Raw genomic sequence first — 17,580 nt, forward strand, 5'->3', positions numbered from 1 at the left:
TTGTATGTGGAAAAGTTAAATCTTTCGTGTTTTTGTTTTTTTAGTTGCCGATCGTATCCTATGAGAAAACCTGAAAGTCTTCGTCTGGTTGGCCCCTATGAGATGGAACCCGAATATCGTTCCTCATACATTACATATCCCATGGTAGATCGTGCCACAAAAATTTTACCTCGCGAAATGTTTCGTATACATTCTCCACCAAAACCACCGAAGCCGGAGACCATTACACCCGACGACATAGAAATCATACAAAAAGTAACCGAGGATAAGATCCAACGAGAAAAGGCTGCTGAACAACAGCAGGAATGTCACCTGCAAAAGCGAGCAGCCACAGATGAGCAACAACCAAAGATATCACCATCGGAATATACTCGTCAGTATGTTACACCATATACCACGGAGAAGGCTCATTCTATACCACAAATGAGTCACATTAGAATGCAGGGAAATTTTCATACAGTTCCGGAATACCAGGATAGCTTTAAAATGTATGCAAACTACACCAAACCGGAAGCCATACGAAAGGCCGATAACTTGGTTATTTCCGGGTCGGAAATTCAAATGCCAGAAGAAAATGAAAATGCAATGCCAGAATATCGAGCGAAATTTCACCAGCCCCCTAGAGATCTAGAAAAAGAGAAACCTTTAAAAACGGAGGATCATCTCAAACCCAGTGGACAATTTTCCACCGATGTGCCAGAATATTACGAGAGCTTCCGAGATCCCCAAATCAAGCAAGTCCCCGAAAAAGGTAAATGCCGTGAGCCCTATCTACACTTGAAGGGGAAACTGGAGTTTAATCCCGAATACAGGAATAACTATTTGGACTTTCCTCGGTCCAGGCCAGTGGTACCAAAACCCACATCAACTTTTCGTTTACCCACCTCGAATGCCACAAATTCTACAGTCAAAACTCAAATGTCCACTTTGACACCTTCCAAATACGAAGATGAGTCCAAGTCATCATTGAGTGTGGTCGAAGCCGATATCGACATCACAAACTCTCCAGAATATAGAAAAGCATGCTATCAATATCAACTGCGCGAAAGATCTCCAACCCAAAAGGCCATACCAGAAGCTCCTTCAAGAGATGTGAAGAATTTCAATCGCAATGAAAGAAAATCGCCATTGCCCCATGGCAAAGCAGCAAGTAGCAATTATCGTCCACGCAAAACTTCCATATTGGATTCTCAATCATCATCGCCCGGTATGGAGAATATTGGTCAAATACGTCACAGGGCCCCACGGTTTGGTCGAAGGGCAGGCGATTCCGCCTTAAGGAATGCCGAAAATTGTCGTTCGAATACCTCAATAATAGAGGGAAATCCAAAGTATGCCCTTAGTCAACGTAAGGATGCATTCAATTCGGATAGTATCCAAGATTCTTTTGTTGTATTGGATAACAAACCATGTAAACGTTCCCACTGGATGTAATAGTTAGTGCCTTAAGTTTTCCCAGCACTCACTCAACAAACATATCAACAAATCAATTTCCTTTCAATTGCATGTATAACTGCCACCTTATAAAGAAAATAAATTATATATGAATAATGATTTTTTATAATAATTTTAATAATTTTTTTTCGGCAAAATATTACAGTACATAATTACAAATTTTAGTATTATTTTTAAAAATGTTTGCAGATTGCATTTAGGAGCTTTCAATGATATTAGAAGGCAGAAATGTAAAAAAAAACTATTTTGGTTCATAAAAACACTTTGAATAACACTTTAAAACTTAAAATTTTACGAAATGTTATACGTTAAACTTTTCTATGAGTGTAAGAGAAGAATTTCCTCTTATGGGATATTTATTGAAAATAGCTATAGTTTATCTATCTACCCTATCTCTATCTCTATAGTCTATATTCTATCTCTACGAGGTTAAGTTGAAATCCATTTGACAAAACTTCATTATCAATAACTGTAACTAACTAGATAGCTTCGTCATCTAAAGAAACAAAAAACGTTTGTAGAAATTGAATGACATTTTAAGACCAGTATTCTATCATTCTTTTTGTGTGAACCGCATTAGATAGTGTTTGCCACTATAATCACGATATACCTGAGACACGAGAAAATATTTACAAATTTACCCCAAAAAAAATACACTTTGCAAAGATAAGGAAAATGCTATGACGCTCCCTTCCTCAGATGACAACAAACTATAATGGTACATAAACAATAGCTAATAGTAGCCCTACACACACAAAAATTTTTTTTGTGTTCTATCACAAAATTAATTGATCCAATTAGTTTTTAATTGATTGGATGAATCATCACAGAAATGATAGTATCGATTAAAATATGAATTTGAATTCAATTAAAAAAATAATTGATCCAATTAAAAGATGAATTGATACTATTAACTTTTGTGATTGTTTTTTGTTTCAATTAAAAAATTTGAATCAGTTTTAATTGAATATTTTTTTAAAACTCAATTAAGTTTTTAATTGGGAAAATTTTCTGTGTACAATAAATTTATAATAATGTATTTCTAACGTTGAGGAACTGCTTTAATAATTATTGGCATTTCTAATGATAGTTTAGGAATGATAGAGTCCAATAATCCAGAAGCAAATCAAAATGGTCATGTATCACCAGATGAGCAAAATCCGAATGAAGAAATCACAGAACATTTACCAGAAATGAAAGAAAACTGCACAAGTGAAGACAACTCTTATGAAGAAAATACTCTACGGAGAAGTACCAGAGAACAGAGGCTAGCATTACGGTTTTTGGATTATTTCACAAGCAATTTCGCAACATCTGAATCTGCATGTGAATCTTTCCTGGAAAATTATTCAGATATCTCGGGGAGAGCTGACTCTGAAGAATGGTACAAGGCTGTTAATGAAGAATTGAATTCGATAGATAAAAATAAAGTGTGGGCAATAGCAAATCTCCCGGAGAATGTAAAGCCTTTGAAAACAAAGTGGGTATTTCGAATCAAGTCAGACGAGAATGGACAACCGGTAAGATATAAAGCAAGACTTGTTGCCACGGGGTTTTTGCAGAAGTATGGTGTAAATTACTCTCAGACGTAGCCAAATTGACCACAGTAAGGATAATCGTAGCGACTGCTACAAAACGGAATTTACACTTAGAACAACTAGAAGAAATTTATATAGATATCCCAGAAGGAGATCAAAGCATGACTATTGCCTTTACACAAAATTTGAAAGTGAAAATGAATACAAGTTTATTATAATGTATGTGGATGATTTGTTAATTGCCGCAACAAGCACGAATTCCATTCAAAAACTAAAATCTGAACTATCTACACAATTTGAGTTGTCAAAAAGTGGAAATCTAAAATATTTTCTTGGGATGAAATGTGAAATTCAGAATAGTAAATTGTTGCTATCTCAAGAAGCAAATATTAAAAACATACTTAAAAAATGTTCAATGCTAGAATATAATCCTGTAAAAACGCCGATGGAAAAAGGCTTGCAACAAAAACAATCTGAAAACTCTGGCATCGACAAGCCTTATAACAGGTTGGCTGATAAGTCCCCGGTCTAACAAAGAAAAATACATTTTTTTTGTCAAAATTCGTTTTATTATTCAACATAGTTCCCTTCAAGAGCAATACAACGATTATAACGACCTTCCAATTTTTTGATACCATTTTGGTAGTACTCCTTCGGTTTTGCCTCAAAATAGGCCTCAATTTCGGCGATCACCTCTTCGTTGCAGCCAAATTTTTTTCCCTGCGAGCATCCTTTTGAGGTCTGAGAACAAGAAAAAGCCGCTGGGGACCAGATCTGGAGAATACGGTGGGTGGGGAAGTAATTCGAAGCCCAATTCATGAATTTTTGCCATCGTTCTCAATGACTTGTGGCACGGTGCGATGTCTTGGTTGAACAACACTTTTTTCTTCTTCAAAAATAGTCACTGTTGATGGTTTTTCCCTTCTCAAGATAATCGATAAAAATTATTCCATGCGCATCCCAAAAAACAGAGGCCATTATTTTGCCAACGGACTTTTGAGTCTTTCCACGCTTCGGAGAGGGTTTACAGGTCGCTGTCCACTCAGACGACTGTCGATTGGACTCAGGAGTGTTGTGATGGAGCCATGTTTCATCCATTGTAACATATCGACGGAAAAACTCGGGTGTATTACGAGTTAACAGCTGCAAACACCGCTCAGAATCATCAACACGTTGTTGTTGACGCTCTATCTCACAAACTAATTGACTTACAGACGTCAAATTTTGACACGAATCATTTGAAGGTTGGTACTATATAAAAATAATATGCATTTAAAACTAGCGACGCCATCTATGTGTCAGACCGGAGACTTATCAGCCAACCTGTTAAAGAATTACTTGAAAGCTTGATGTATGTTATGCTTTGTGTGAGACCCGATATATGTTATTGGATATCTTGGAAGGTTTCAACAGCAACCTTCAGAAGAACACTGGATTGCACTGAAAAGGATGTTAAGATTTTTATAAGGAACTATGAACAGAAAACTTGTCTTTGAACCAAATGAGGATGATATTCTAATTGGATATGCCGATGCCGATTGGGGTAGTGACATAAATGATAGAAAATCTGTTGTGGCTATATTTTTAAGGTATTCGGCAGCACTGTATCCTGGTCTAGACACATCTTCCACACACAAAGAAAATTTCATTAAAATGCAGCCAACGAAAAATCATTAATAGAATGAAAATATTCGTTAATAGTACGAAACGTTACGTTGATTTACAGAAAATTCGTTGTAATAACGAAAATTTTCGTTGTATTAACGAATTTGTTTCATTGGCTGACTTTTAACGACACATTTCGTTAATATAACGAAACTTTTTCTATTAGTGCAGTGAGGCAGAAAACATTGCTCTCAGTTCAGCAGCATCTGAAGCAGTGTGGATCAGAGGACTACTTCAAATAATCAAGAACGAACCTGCAATTATTTACGAAGACAACAACGGATCAATTTGCATGGCTTCGAATGTTGAAATGAAACGAGCAAAGCCTATTGATATTAAACACCATTTTGTTCGTGATTTAATACAAAAACAAATAATCGAGATTAATCCAATAGAAACTTCAAATCATTTAGCAGATATTTGCACGAAATCTCTAGACAACAATTGTTTCAAAAATCTCTGTAAATGGATTGGATTATATGATTGAAGTAATTTTTATGCACTTTTCAATATAAAAATAATTGTATACTTATATATTCTTGTCAAATTTTTTCATTCATTCTGTTTGGAATATCCTAGAAGTTCAATTTAAAATCTTTCTTTAAAATAAATTTCGTTTTCGTTATTCAAATTCAATTTGTCGTTATTTCACAATTACAAGAAAACCGCCTTCCTGAGTGTCTGCTAAGAGTAGGAAAGATTCCTCTGTTTACCCTTTAATTAAAAAAAATCTAATCACTACTATGTCTCCATTCAAGGAGTTTTATTTCCTCTTACCCACACAAAAAATATTTGTTGTCTTCAATCACGAAATTAATTGATCCAATTAATTTTTAATTGAAATGACTTCAATCGCAGAAATGATAGTAAAAAATTAATTTAAAGTCAATTAAAAAATTAATTGATCCAATTAAAAAACTAATTGATACTATTAATTTTTAATCCAATTAAAAAATTTGTTGAATCAATTAAATTTTTAATTGGAATTAAAACTCAAGTTTTTAATTGGAAAAATTTTCGTGATTTTTTTTTCTGTGTACCATAAATGTATAATAAGATATTTCTAACGATGAGAAACTGCTTTAATAACTATTGGCATTTCAGCATCAAAACCGCCTTCCTTATTTTCATGAAGCTCCTTTAGTGCTGCGTTAGCTAACGAACTTTTAAACCGTACTATGGAACTGTCTGTCATCATGTCTATATATTCCATATACCAGTTAGGAACTTAAATGCTAACAATTTTTCTGTTAAAATTAACCGGAGAGAAGATATTTCGATTTTACTTTCTGTTAACTGGCAGTTAAAGTCTAACGGAGATACATGAAAATGGCCGTTAAATGCTATATTTTGTTATTTTAGCAAACTTTTTTATCATTAACAGGTTGGCTGATAAGTCCCCGGTCTAACAAAGAAAAACACATTTTTTTGTCAAAATTCGTTTTTATTATTCAACATAGTTCCCTTCAAGAGCGATACAACGATTATAACGACCTTCCAATTTTTTGATACCAGCATCCTTTTGAGGTCTGAGAACAAGAAAAAGTCGCTGGGGGCCAGATCTGGAGAATACTGTGGGTGGGGAAGCAATTCGAAGCCCAATTCATGAATTTTTGCCATCGTGGAACAACACTTTGTTCTTCTTCATATGGGGCCGTTTTGCCGCGTCACTGTTGATGTCACTGTGATCGATAAATATTATTCCATGCGCATCCCAAAAAACAGAGGCCATTACTTTGCCAGCGGACTTTTGAGTCTTTCCACGCTTCGGAGACGGTTCACCGGTCGCTGTCCACTCAGCCGACTGTCGATTGGACTCAGGAGTGTAGTGATGGAGCCATGTTTCATCCATTGTCACATATCGACGGAAAAACTCGGGTGTATTACGAGTTAACAGCTGCAAACACCGATCAGAATCATCAATACGTTCTTGTTTTTGGTGAAATGTGAGCTCGCGCGGCACCCATTTTGCACAGAGCTTCCGCTTATCCAAATATTGATGAATGATATGACCAACACGTTCCTTTGATATCTTTAAGGCCTCTGCTATCTCGATCAACTTCATTTTACGGTCATTCAAAATCATTTTGTGGATTTTTTTGATGTTTTCGTCGGTAACCACCTCTTTCGGGCGTCCACTGCGTTCACCGACCTCTGTGCTCATTTCACCACGCTTGAATTTTGCGTACCAATCAATTATTGTTGATTTCCCTGGGGCAGAGTTCGGAAACTCATTATCAAGCCAAGTTTATGCTTCCATCGTATTTTTTCCCCTTCAGAAAACAGTATTTTATCAAAACACGAAATTCCTTTTTTTCCATTTTTTTCACAATAACAAAAGTTGCTTCACAAAAAACGCTCTATCTCACAAACTAATTGACTTACAGACGTCAAATTTTGACATGAATCATTTGAAGGTTGGTACCATATAAAAATAATATGCATTTAATACTAGCGACGCTATCTATGTGTCAGACCGGGGACTTATCAGCCAACCTGTTATTAACAAAATTCTTTGAGAACAGCTTCTGGGCTAAAATGAAAAAAAGTGGAAAATCATTTTTAAAGTTTTGTTATTAAATATATAAAAAAAAATCGTTCTAGTTTTATAGTTTTTATGTTACAAATAACTCCAGTGTTCCATTTGATAACTGTAGTGTACACCAAACAAAACTACGCAAAGCTGATGAATATAAACAAACAAAAAAGTACCAACTACATTCGCACTCATGTTATCTTATCATTTTGGAGAGAGAAAATTGCAGAGAAGCAATTGCTTTAAGCGTTTGACTCATATCCATGGGCCATTAATTAGTTCATTCAAAGATTTCACAAAAGTAACATGGGCAAATTCATAGAAAAATTCGCAACTACGTGACTCGCCTTTAATCTCAACTAAATCTAAGGATGGATCCATCACAACATGCCTGTAGTCCTCCACATCATATCCTGGGCTATACGATACGATCACGCACTCGTATCTATGTGTCCTATATCATCCCAAGTGTACTCGAATTACTGGTCTACATAGCACAAATCACCGGTGATTGTGCCGTAAGCTATCAACATTTTAAATCCCAACAATCGGATTTTGGATGGGCAACATTATGTTTGATTTTAGTACCACCTGTCCTATGTTTTATTTTAATTTTAAGTTCAAAAGCCCAATGGGAGCAACCGATACGGGAGGGTACACAAGTGAAATTTGTTTGTACACAATTGGTTCATATGGTGTTTTTTCCGTTTTTCGTTATTCAGCGGTGAGTTTATGCGTGAGCGTAAGAAAACCAAGATTGTCTCATGGACATTGAAAATCGCTCCAAAATATCAAAGGAAACAAACCCAACGAAAAATACTTTCCTCCGTAACGAAATTTTAGACAAACGAAATTCAAGCTGAATGTATGGCTTTATGTGTGTATTAAGTTCGAGTTTAGCCGCTAAAATCGCCATTTTTCCACGATTACTTTTCTCTAATAATCCATTAAAAAGAATATAAAATTTGTGGAAAGTTGCTTTGGGAAATTCCCCATCAAGTTTTAATAAAATTTGCATCAAAGAAATACAATTTTATTCTGTTTTTACTGATTTAATTTCGGTTTTGGCGGCTAAACTCGAACTTAATACCCACCTTTTTAGAAAAAAAAATTGCATCGAAAGAAATTTCGATCCTCAGAAAAGAAAACTCTTCTTTCAGTGCATCAGAATTGTATATCATACAGTTTTTTTACTTTCAAAATTATTTGAAATCATTCTTAGATTCATGACATTTCCATCTTCCCATTTTTCGCAAAAACAAGGTTTTCCAAAAGTGTATTCTGGTCCATAGAAGCCTCATTCCACGATGACAATGTCAAAATCATTTTAAGAAGTAATTCATAATGTTTCAATTATTTCCTTCCCATTTTTCGCAAAAAAAACAGGTTTTCCAAAAGTGTATTCTGGTCCATAGAAGCCTTGTTCCACGATGACAATGACGAAGAACGCATGCGATGCTTGGAGAAAGCTGAAGAGTGTTCAACATTTGAGCTGTACAGACTGATACAAGCCTATGGTCAGTCGGCACCACAAATAATTTTACAATTGTATCATATGCTCACTCAAGATCTCTTCAGGAACTTTCAAACGAGTAAGTTGTAAAGTAAAGTATCTCCAAAAAATGTGGACACATCTCCTTTTCTGCATTCCAGCAAATGTTCAAGCCATTAGCCTGGTATTTTCAGCCATTGATTTGGCCTCAATAACAACCACCTACCAACGTTTTGAAAGTCAAAAAGAAGTGGGTCGCCATTATCCTTGGTCAACACCAAAACAAAAACAAAGAAAACAAGATTTAATAGCAAAAAATCGTAGTCTACAAGAAGAATGTCTACGCAAGCAAAGGGAATCAGAGAGATCATTAACAAAGTTTCCAGAATCTGATAAAATTATGGAAAATTTTAATGCACGTCTTTCCACACGTCAAAATGAGCATAATGGAAGTGAATCTCCAACTATGAATGACGATCGCTTTAATGATGATAGTATGGAAAATGTATCAGAGCCCATAACCCATACTGTTCAGGTACATGGCTATGATGAATTGGACAATGAAGCTGGGGGAGAACAATCAAATGACGAAACTGCTTTGTTACAATCTAGAAGCCGCAGCAATAGGACTGACGATGACAAAATTAAAACTAGTCACAGTTTCCATTTAAAGCCCATTGAACTCAGATCGTCTATAAGTCCTACAATCATAGAAGAATTTGATGAAATACCAAATAGTCCTGCCCCACTGCCTCCTCCAAAAGCGACAAGATTTAATTTGAATACCCCCAATGAACCGCTTTTGAGAACTCAGACTTCTACGCAAAGCAGCAACGAGGCCAATAAGCGACGTTCACGCCCTTTTTCCCAATTGGAAACATTCAAGGATATGCTTCTGGTTAATGCTCAACTTTATATTAAAGAAAATGTGCCACGACCTCCAAAAATGCTAACTAAGCGCATAGATGAGGCCAATCAAAAACAATCATCCTCAACGCCTCCCCAAACACCCATGACACCAAAAGATGTGGTGGATTTCTTCCTACCGCGTCCTACGAAAGTCGTAAATGGCATACACCAAGAAGATTTTGCCGCAAAAACCATAGCCTTTTTTGGTTGGATAGCATTTGTCACCATGCGCATGCTTTCACTATCCACGTTTTGTGTCTTCTTTCCCAAAGCATTCCTCATAATTATGGCAGTGCACTATCTCATAATGTTGGTGGCTCTGTTTCTGGAGACCCGATTCAAGGCCAAACTCAATAGGACATTATTTTATTTCCTTCTAGCCTATGTCTACATATATGTCCTACTTGAATTTCGCATACGATTTAAGCATATACGTATTTGGTTTATTGGATATTTTTTATTAACAATGACCGAGAATTTGACCATGACAATGATATGGTATGCCCGTGAGGAATTTGAATCATGGTGGTTTGGATTCATTTTCGAAGGCATCATCTACAGTGGCATACTATTTGTGGCAACGATATTAGTATACTATTGTATATTAAAACCTAAAGATGTTCTTCTGCTGGTCGAAGAAGACAATCCTCCCAAACGAACGCTAGATGAACAAAATACGAATACTAACGAATAGAAAAAAGAAATTTAAATATCTGGAGGAATTAGCACAACATAGCTATTAACTGGGTATTTTTAATAGAATATATTAGAATTAAGAATGTAAAAAATAAATCTATAAATTAATTTATAATATTGGTTTAAAATTTTTGTACAATAGGTTGTAGTAGGGATTGTAATCACAATCAAAAAGTCTACTTTTCGACCATTCGATTTATTGAAGTTTTAGAAAAATCCATTATCCTAAAAATGTTCGTAATAAACTAAGTTGCAATTATACCGGTACACATATTTTTTTCTGATTCAATCACCAAATTAATTGAACCATTTGTCATCAATCACGAAAATACCCTGCCAGCATTTCAAAGTTCCATTTCATCATCATTGCTACCACAGACTCGTAAGTGACACTCCAACAATCGCCAACTGTGATGGGGGAAGCGTATGAAAAAGTATGAAATGTACACGAAAGTATTTTGCCATCACTATTGTTACAAGAGCCATTTTATATTTTGTGAAATACGAAGCACAACTAGCTTCTTATAATTTATTTAAATAAAATCGATAATGAAGTGCTGACAACATAGTTATTTCGCTTAAAATTGTAAAAGGTATATTGGTGAACAATTTTTGACTTTCCAAATGGAATAAAGTGATTGTTTTTCAGATATTTTACAGACACGCTGCCTCCATTGGGAATAAAAGCACTGGCTGATAGACGCTACAACATGTAACTTGCAACTTGTAACTCAACATCAATCTTTTATTAATGCATAAAAATATGTTAAATGTGATGTGTTAGTCGTATAAATGTTATATTTATAAGAATTTATAAATGTTTAATCAAATTAATAAACATCTAAACAATGTGTTTTACTTGACCACAATGATTCTTTTATAACTATCTTAAAATGCATTTTTTCTGATTGTTTGAAGGGGCTCTTATTGGCGTCGTTCTAAATTTATTGAAAAAGATACCTAATAATTGCACTCATGCGATACTTTTTTGTAGTAACTTCTCAATAGTGACGGCGCTTTTCCGACGAGTTTTGGATGTCGTATACGGTTGTTTTCGACGTGGTGGGGATTCTCAGAAGCGCTGTCAAATTAAAAAAATGTTGGCAGACAATGATAGGATCAATCACATTTTTAATTGGACATTAAAAAAATATTTGATTAAAAAATTAATTTTTAATTTGTTTATTTTTTTAATTAAAAATTTTAAAATTTTCAATCATTAACTTCGTGTTTCTATCTTGATTAAAAGATTAATTGTATCAATTAATTTATTAATTGAAAAAATTTTCAACTTCAAACAACTTTTTAATTTCAACTTCAAACAACTTTTTAATTTAATTTTTAAAATTTTGGTGATATTTTTTCTGTGTACGGAAACTGGGTAATTGTAAGAGGTTAGCTAATTTAAACATGCACTTAGCGTCTGTCATGTATATCACGTTTATGAGTCACAAAAATCATTGCAAGGTATGCAGGAGAAATTTTCAAAAAAAAAATGTATCCTACTCCCCGTTAATTTTGATCCCCCTTCTCAATTTATTTCAATGTCAAAAGGCAATTAGTCGATTTTTGCCAACATCAAAAGTTGATTAGTAGAATTTTAATATTACCAAAAGTCGACTTTGAATTTTCGTGTAAATTTTCTAATCAATTGTTTGTAAATGTACATAATAGGATGTCATCAAAATGTCCTCAATTGAAATTTTGGTTTGGAAAAAATTGACTCCTACTCAGATTCTGCAACGATTTTTTTATGTCAGTGCCTGTATAAGACGAGTTCCTACGGGCGTTATATACAAATACGTCTTATTATATACCCCGTATTTAATGCTACGAGATCCTATAAAGAACGAATGCGAAGCTTACGTTTATGACCATTATACAAAATTATGTTCCATAAGCTTTTCTATGCTAAAAAGTATTTGGACACACTCATAACTAATTTCCCCAAACACTATGGGAACCAGATATACAATACCTAAATAGTTAGTAAACATAGCAACATATGCAATGGGGCCCGTTGTTAAGTTTAAACTTCAATTTTAGAAAAAAAACGCCATTAGTTTATATCGAGAAACATTCCAAATTGCAACGAAAAAGCAATGTGCGATCGCAGAGATGTTGGTTTAACCGAATTCAGGGAAAATTATGCCAGGCCAAAACTAAAAAAACCAATTGGTATGTAATGAAAATTAAATAGGAAAAATCCTTAGCCTTATTTAGGGTTTTCCGTTCCAGCCACCCGCAGCAGACGTTACGAACAATTTCTTTGGCAAGAAATTTATGATGAATATATACGAAATAATCAACAATCGACCGATGACAAGAATGAAGAGGCCACTACTGAATATTTTGATGAATTCTGTAAGAATATACCTGCCCAAGATGCCGAAGTCAAAGAGGCTAGTATAAATCGTTATCCTTTATATGCCACAACAGCAATTAGTTTGTGGAATCACAAAGGCGATAAAGATTTCAAGAAGTGTTATTCGATTACAAGACCAGTGCAAGAAAATACAGAACAATTTGGCTAAAGGTGTATCGCTTTGTTCCATGTCGTAGGGAGATTATAAATGACTGAAGTATATCTTTAATATATTATATTTTTGAAAAAAAAAACATATTTCAATTTTATATTTCAATTCTATATAATTGGTGCTATTAAATAGAAAATTTTTGTAATTAATTATAAAATTTAATGTTTAGCAATTACCTATCAAAAATCCACTATATAAACATTGCCCCATTTTGAATTGTCCCATCTATGAAATGGGATAATAAAAATGAGGATAAAGTAAGAACTAACTTATAAAGGAGGTTTCACCGTAACGCCGTTCGCAGACGGTATTTAAAATTAGGTCTCTTAACATGGAATTGGACGGCACTTAGTTATAAGATAGAAGATCACCACTCTAGTATCACTGTGGACTGATTCTTCTAAGTGAGCCTGATATAACGGGCTGAAAGAATATGAAAGGAAATGCTGAGCTGGTCATGAGCAGTAGTTCGTAGTCTAGTTATCTACGGTGTTCAACGAGTCGTGACTAAAGTTTGGAACATTTCGGCTTTTAAAATTGATTCAAAAAGAGTAACCGCGAAAACGGAATAGAATATAGGGGAAATCAGTACTTTTGAAATGTTCAGCCATTGATCAAATTCAGAATGTTGCAATCCATATTGAAAATAATTTTAGTTATGTCCACAAATTTACAACAGATAAACAGACAAATAATTTAGTATCAAATTTATATTGCACATCCGGGTCTTGGTTAATAAAAGAAAAACCATGACCTCTTGTTTGCTTATCGCCGGTTGGAGATGGACGGAATATTTAGCGTTGTAGGCTTTTCAAAACATCTCATGAATGATGTCCTCCACAAAATGTTCAGCATGAAAAACGAGAGCTGTATTTTCTCGCTCTTGACCGACATGAGCCTCCTTTAGACAACTTCAAAGCAGTGTCTGACGCCTTTGTAATGTAATGCTGGTGGGTTTTTGTGTCCTTTCGTGCAACACCTTTACTGTACTAAACTATTGGGCCAAGGTGGGGAAGAAAAGTGATGTTCCAGCACGGTTAAATTGTTCTGGAAAAGGTGATCTTCGAGCACGATTAAATCGTTCAGCCTGCTCAAAACAAACTGAACAATACCAAACCTGTTTGGTAGGCCTAGACACAAGCTTAGAAAGCCATCCAGAAAAATGAAAGTCCCCAGAATATGAAAACCTTTTTACGATTTCCAATATAAATTATTACTATATTGCACCCAATCTGAAGGTTTTCTAGAGTTGACAGAAATCAAAAAAGAATTCTTCGCCGCAGTTAAACCAGCGATATTAGCTCATATTTGGTATACAACATCACGATAGAATTATCTTCCAAAACCGGTATTAAGATATTTCAAAAATGGTCCTGGAAAAAGTTTGACACTCATTTTGATCATCTACTTTTCTAGTGTGACCATACCCTTAGATGCGCGCCACTTGTTTCATTGGCATAATTGTCTTGAGATCCAATACAGAAGTACGTGCAAAAGATGACTATGGAAAACTCACCAGAATTTGTGTTTAGTCTGTTTAACGGATATCGTCTTGCAACGATAATTTTGTGTTTCTCTTAATCTAACTAAAACATTTCTATCTGTTAAGTGGACAAGTATTTGTTTCCTTAATACCTTCAATAGTTATATCATGAAATGTCATGTTCGTATAAGTTGACCTGTATGCGTTACAACACGTTACCAGCACTAATTATCCCCATACATCGTAATACAACTGAACAAACCTCATAGAGTTGCCACATCTTTACCGGTAGCACTTTCAATATTCAACATTTCCAAATGCTGTTTTATTATTATAAATATCATGCTCAAAATAAGAGCAATAAATAATTATCACTATTATTCTCCCGCATCAAACTAATTTGTATAACTTTGTCTCACTCTTTCAAGACATTCGAATTTTAAAAATCGAATTTCCCGTGAGATTTCACAGTTTCCACCAGGTGGCACTACATTGCGTCGCTGACGTGTCTGTCAAAAAGACCAGAAGATTTTTACTGTGGCTGAGTATAATCAATCATATTGCCCATATTTTTTCATAATTTAGTTGTGTACTGGACTCGATAATATCTCTCAAATTATTGCAAGCCAATAAAAATGAATAAATTAGGTAAATATCCAAGTATTCCTGTCGCGGCCATATAGAAACCCATGGAAGCCGGCTTGAAAATTTTATCACGATGCCGGTTTTTTTGTCGGCGTCTGAAGGAAAATATTCCGTCACACCTTTCAATTCACGGCATTTTTGTTGTAATATTTTTGTTATCAATTTCTTAGCTTTGTCACTTGTGGTGACCATCGTACTGAGCATCACCTCCACATCGTGGGCAGCACGCACTGTAGACAGTCATTTGTCCACAGCGGATCTACAGCGTTTTCAAGCGGTATTTTCTTCTGCCTTCTCTTCGAATGACTTGCAATCCATATACTATGCCACACTGAACATAGAACCCACAAAGTCGGAGGAGAAGAAAGATTTATGTCAGAAATTGAGTAAATTCCATCAGGAGTCGAAACTAAATGTAAGTTTTCTATTAGTATGCACTGAATACAATAATTAATAGTTTTGTTGTTTTTAGGAATTTGAGAAAGATTTATATCTTGTGGGTATTTCCAAAAACCTTAAGTGTACTGAAAAGCTACCCGAACAGCAGCTATCAAAGATCTATGCCGCATTCAAAACTGCAGCCAATTCTGCCCAAGAGATTTTCTATCGCGTGGCCACACATAAATATTTGGGTGTGGAGATTGATGAATCTACAAAGGCTAAGATTGTTAAAAATCTACAGGATATTCTGAAAAAGGATGACACATTAACCAATTTGGGTTATGCTTTCAATGTTGCAACTGAACTTGGTCCCTCCGGCTCATTTATCGCCGACAGAATCGAGGATGCTGTTGTTCAAGCTGACGAAGTCGATGGCAAACTTTTACAATTTGAAGGTGGTTTGACCATTACATCGCTTATCATAAATGGAGCATTCAAAACATCAAAAATGTTTGGTAGCTCTTTGCCCATTGATGGTGCACAGGCTGTAAAGTTTGCCAACTATTTCTTATCACGCCGATCAGTGCAGACTGCTAAGGGAGCTCATGTTCTAATTGAAGCTTTGAAAACATTGTCGTCAGCATCCAGCAAAATTGCTCCCATTTGCATACAATTGATTGGCAATGGGCAACTATCTGCCGAGTCTCCCAAACTTACAATTGCTGTTGTAGATCTCTTAGGAAAACCACTGAGTCCAACTCCTCAGAGCATTGTTGGCAAAATTGTTGTGAAAAAGGACAATAGCGTTTTGGCTGATAAGATTGCTTTTACCTCCAAGTCATCTGACAAGACGACATATGTTGCCGATCTATCGCCTCAGAAACCAACCAGAGCTTCATACGTAGTGGAAATATCCGCTGACTCAACTTATACACAAAAGTTGAATTTCAAAGTATTGGGTAAAGTGAAGGTTCAACAATTGGAAGTCGGAGTTGGTGAATTGGATGCCAGTTCGGCCATTAAAAAACAGCCCGTTGCATATCCTCAAAAACTGAAAGATCAATTGTCTGCTGACAGTACACAGAAAGTCATTCTAAAAACTACTCTAGTCGATGAAAGCCAAGCTACAAAGGCGAGTTCCCAAATCAAATAGACAATCTTAAATTTGTATTCATAATACTCTTCCCCTTTAGCCTATATCTGTTCACCAAGCTTTTGTTCGCTTCTACAATGAAAAGGAAGATAAGGAAATAATCTATATCGCTGAACAGGACCATTCCAAAGCCTATAAATTTGATATGGATATAGGAGCTAGAGCTGGCGATTTTAACTATGTATCGGGAGTGTATCAAATGTATCTGATAGTTGGAGATGCTTCGCTTTCGAATTCCTTCCAATGGCTAGTAGCCGATATAGAGTTGAAGTTCCCAGTTTCTCCTAAAGCAGGTATGTCGATAAACTTTCAGTTCATTAGGAAAAATTATAGTTTTATTCCCTTACAGATGAAAAGAAACAAGTCATACGTTCCCCTTTGCCAGAAATCGAACATCAATTCCGTATACCAGACAAGCGTCCATCACGTATAGTCTCTGATGTATTCACAGGCTTGTGTTTGACGCCATTGGTGTTGCTATTGATCTTCTGGTCAAAATTAGGTATTAATATTGGAAACTTTTCATTCCATCCCAGTACCATTGGTTTCCATCTTGGTTTCGGTGGAATTTTGGTGTTATTCGCAGTATTTTGGTTGAAAATGGATATGTTCCAGACACTGCGCTGTCTTATACCCATAGCAATATTCACATTCCTTTGCGGTAACCGTCTACTACGTCGTATATACGCGCAACGCATAGCTAAGAATCCTACATCGGCACCAATGTCATCATAAACTAAGGCATTACATTCTAATATCTCGTGTCTAATTTCTAGTGAACTGAAGAATTTTCTATTATTGTTTGTATGCTACTCCCTGCCTGTCACAATGATTTTAACTGCAGATGCAGAGCTATGGCGTTTCATATGGAAATGTACATTAATTTATAGTTTTCTTGTACATCAAGAAGTTTCAATGTGTTCCAGTTTTGTAAGCAAAAGAAAATGTGTTTTGCACAAAATTATGATTTCAGCGATTTTTTTTTATCGCCTAAGGATGGAGTAATGCAATAAACAATAAAAACAATATTTTTAAAATTACCCGGATTTTGTTTTTAATAATAGTAGTTAGATTTGGTTGAATGTTTTCA

At 35.2% G+C, this 17,580-nt stretch overlaps 4 protein-coding genes across 4 annotated transcripts in view; all 4 read left to right on the plus strand.

Annotated features, from left to right (window-relative positions):
• Positions 1–1,554, plus strand: part of LOC142241297 (uncharacterized) — a 33,790-nt gene extending 32,236 nt beyond the window's left edge. Inside the window, exon 4 of the mRNA XM_075313058.1 lies at positions 45–1,554. Within this exon, the coding sequence (XP_075169173.1) occupies positions 45–1,434 (1,390 nt within the window). The 3' untranslated portion in view covers positions 1,435–1,554. The remainder of the gene's footprint in view (positions 1–44) is intronic.
• Positions 1,555–7,461: 5,907 nt separating this feature from the next.
• Positions 7,462–10,406, plus strand: LOC142240428 (uncharacterized). Its single transcript, XM_075312137.1, has 3 exons — positions 7,462–7,918; positions 8,581–8,786; positions 8,848–10,406. Exons 1-3 carry the CDS (start codon positions 7,566–7,568, stop codon positions 10,287–10,289), a joined length of 2,001 nt encoding a protein of 666 aa, XP_075168252.1. The 5' UTR covers positions 7,462–7,565; the 3' UTR covers positions 10,290–10,406.
• Positions 10,407–11,937: 1,531 nt separating this feature from the next.
• LOC142239176 (uncharacterized) lies at positions 11,938–13,145 on the plus strand. The gene is made up of 2 exons (XM_075310942.1): positions 11,938–12,469; positions 12,530–13,145. The coding sequence occupies exons 1-2, from the start codon at positions 12,394–12,396 to the stop codon at positions 12,823–12,825; spliced, it is 372 nt and encodes a 123-aa protein (XP_075167057.1). The 5' UTR covers positions 11,938–12,393; the 3' UTR covers positions 12,826–13,145.
• Positions 13,146–14,799: 1,654 nt separating this feature from the next.
• OstDelta (oligosaccharide transferase delta subunit) lies at positions 14,800–17,530 on the plus strand. Its single transcript, XM_075312926.1, has 5 exons — positions 14,800–14,959; positions 15,127–15,371; positions 15,429–16,469; positions 16,531–16,783; positions 16,840–17,530. The coding sequence occupies exons 1-5, from the start codon at positions 14,947–14,949 to the stop codon at positions 17,223–17,225; spliced, it is 1,938 nt and encodes a 645-aa protein (XP_075169041.1). The 5' UTR covers positions 14,800–14,946; the 3' UTR covers positions 17,226–17,530.
• The last annotated feature ends 50 nt before the right edge of the window (positions 17,531–17,580 follow it).

The sequence above is a fragment of the Haematobia irritans genome, chromosome 5, assembly GCF_050003625.1.
Source record: "Haematobia irritans isolate KBUSLIRL chromosome 5, ASM5000362v1, whole genome shotgun sequence".
NCBI lineage: Eukaryota > Metazoa > Arthropoda > Insecta > Diptera > Muscidae > Haematobia > Haematobia irritans.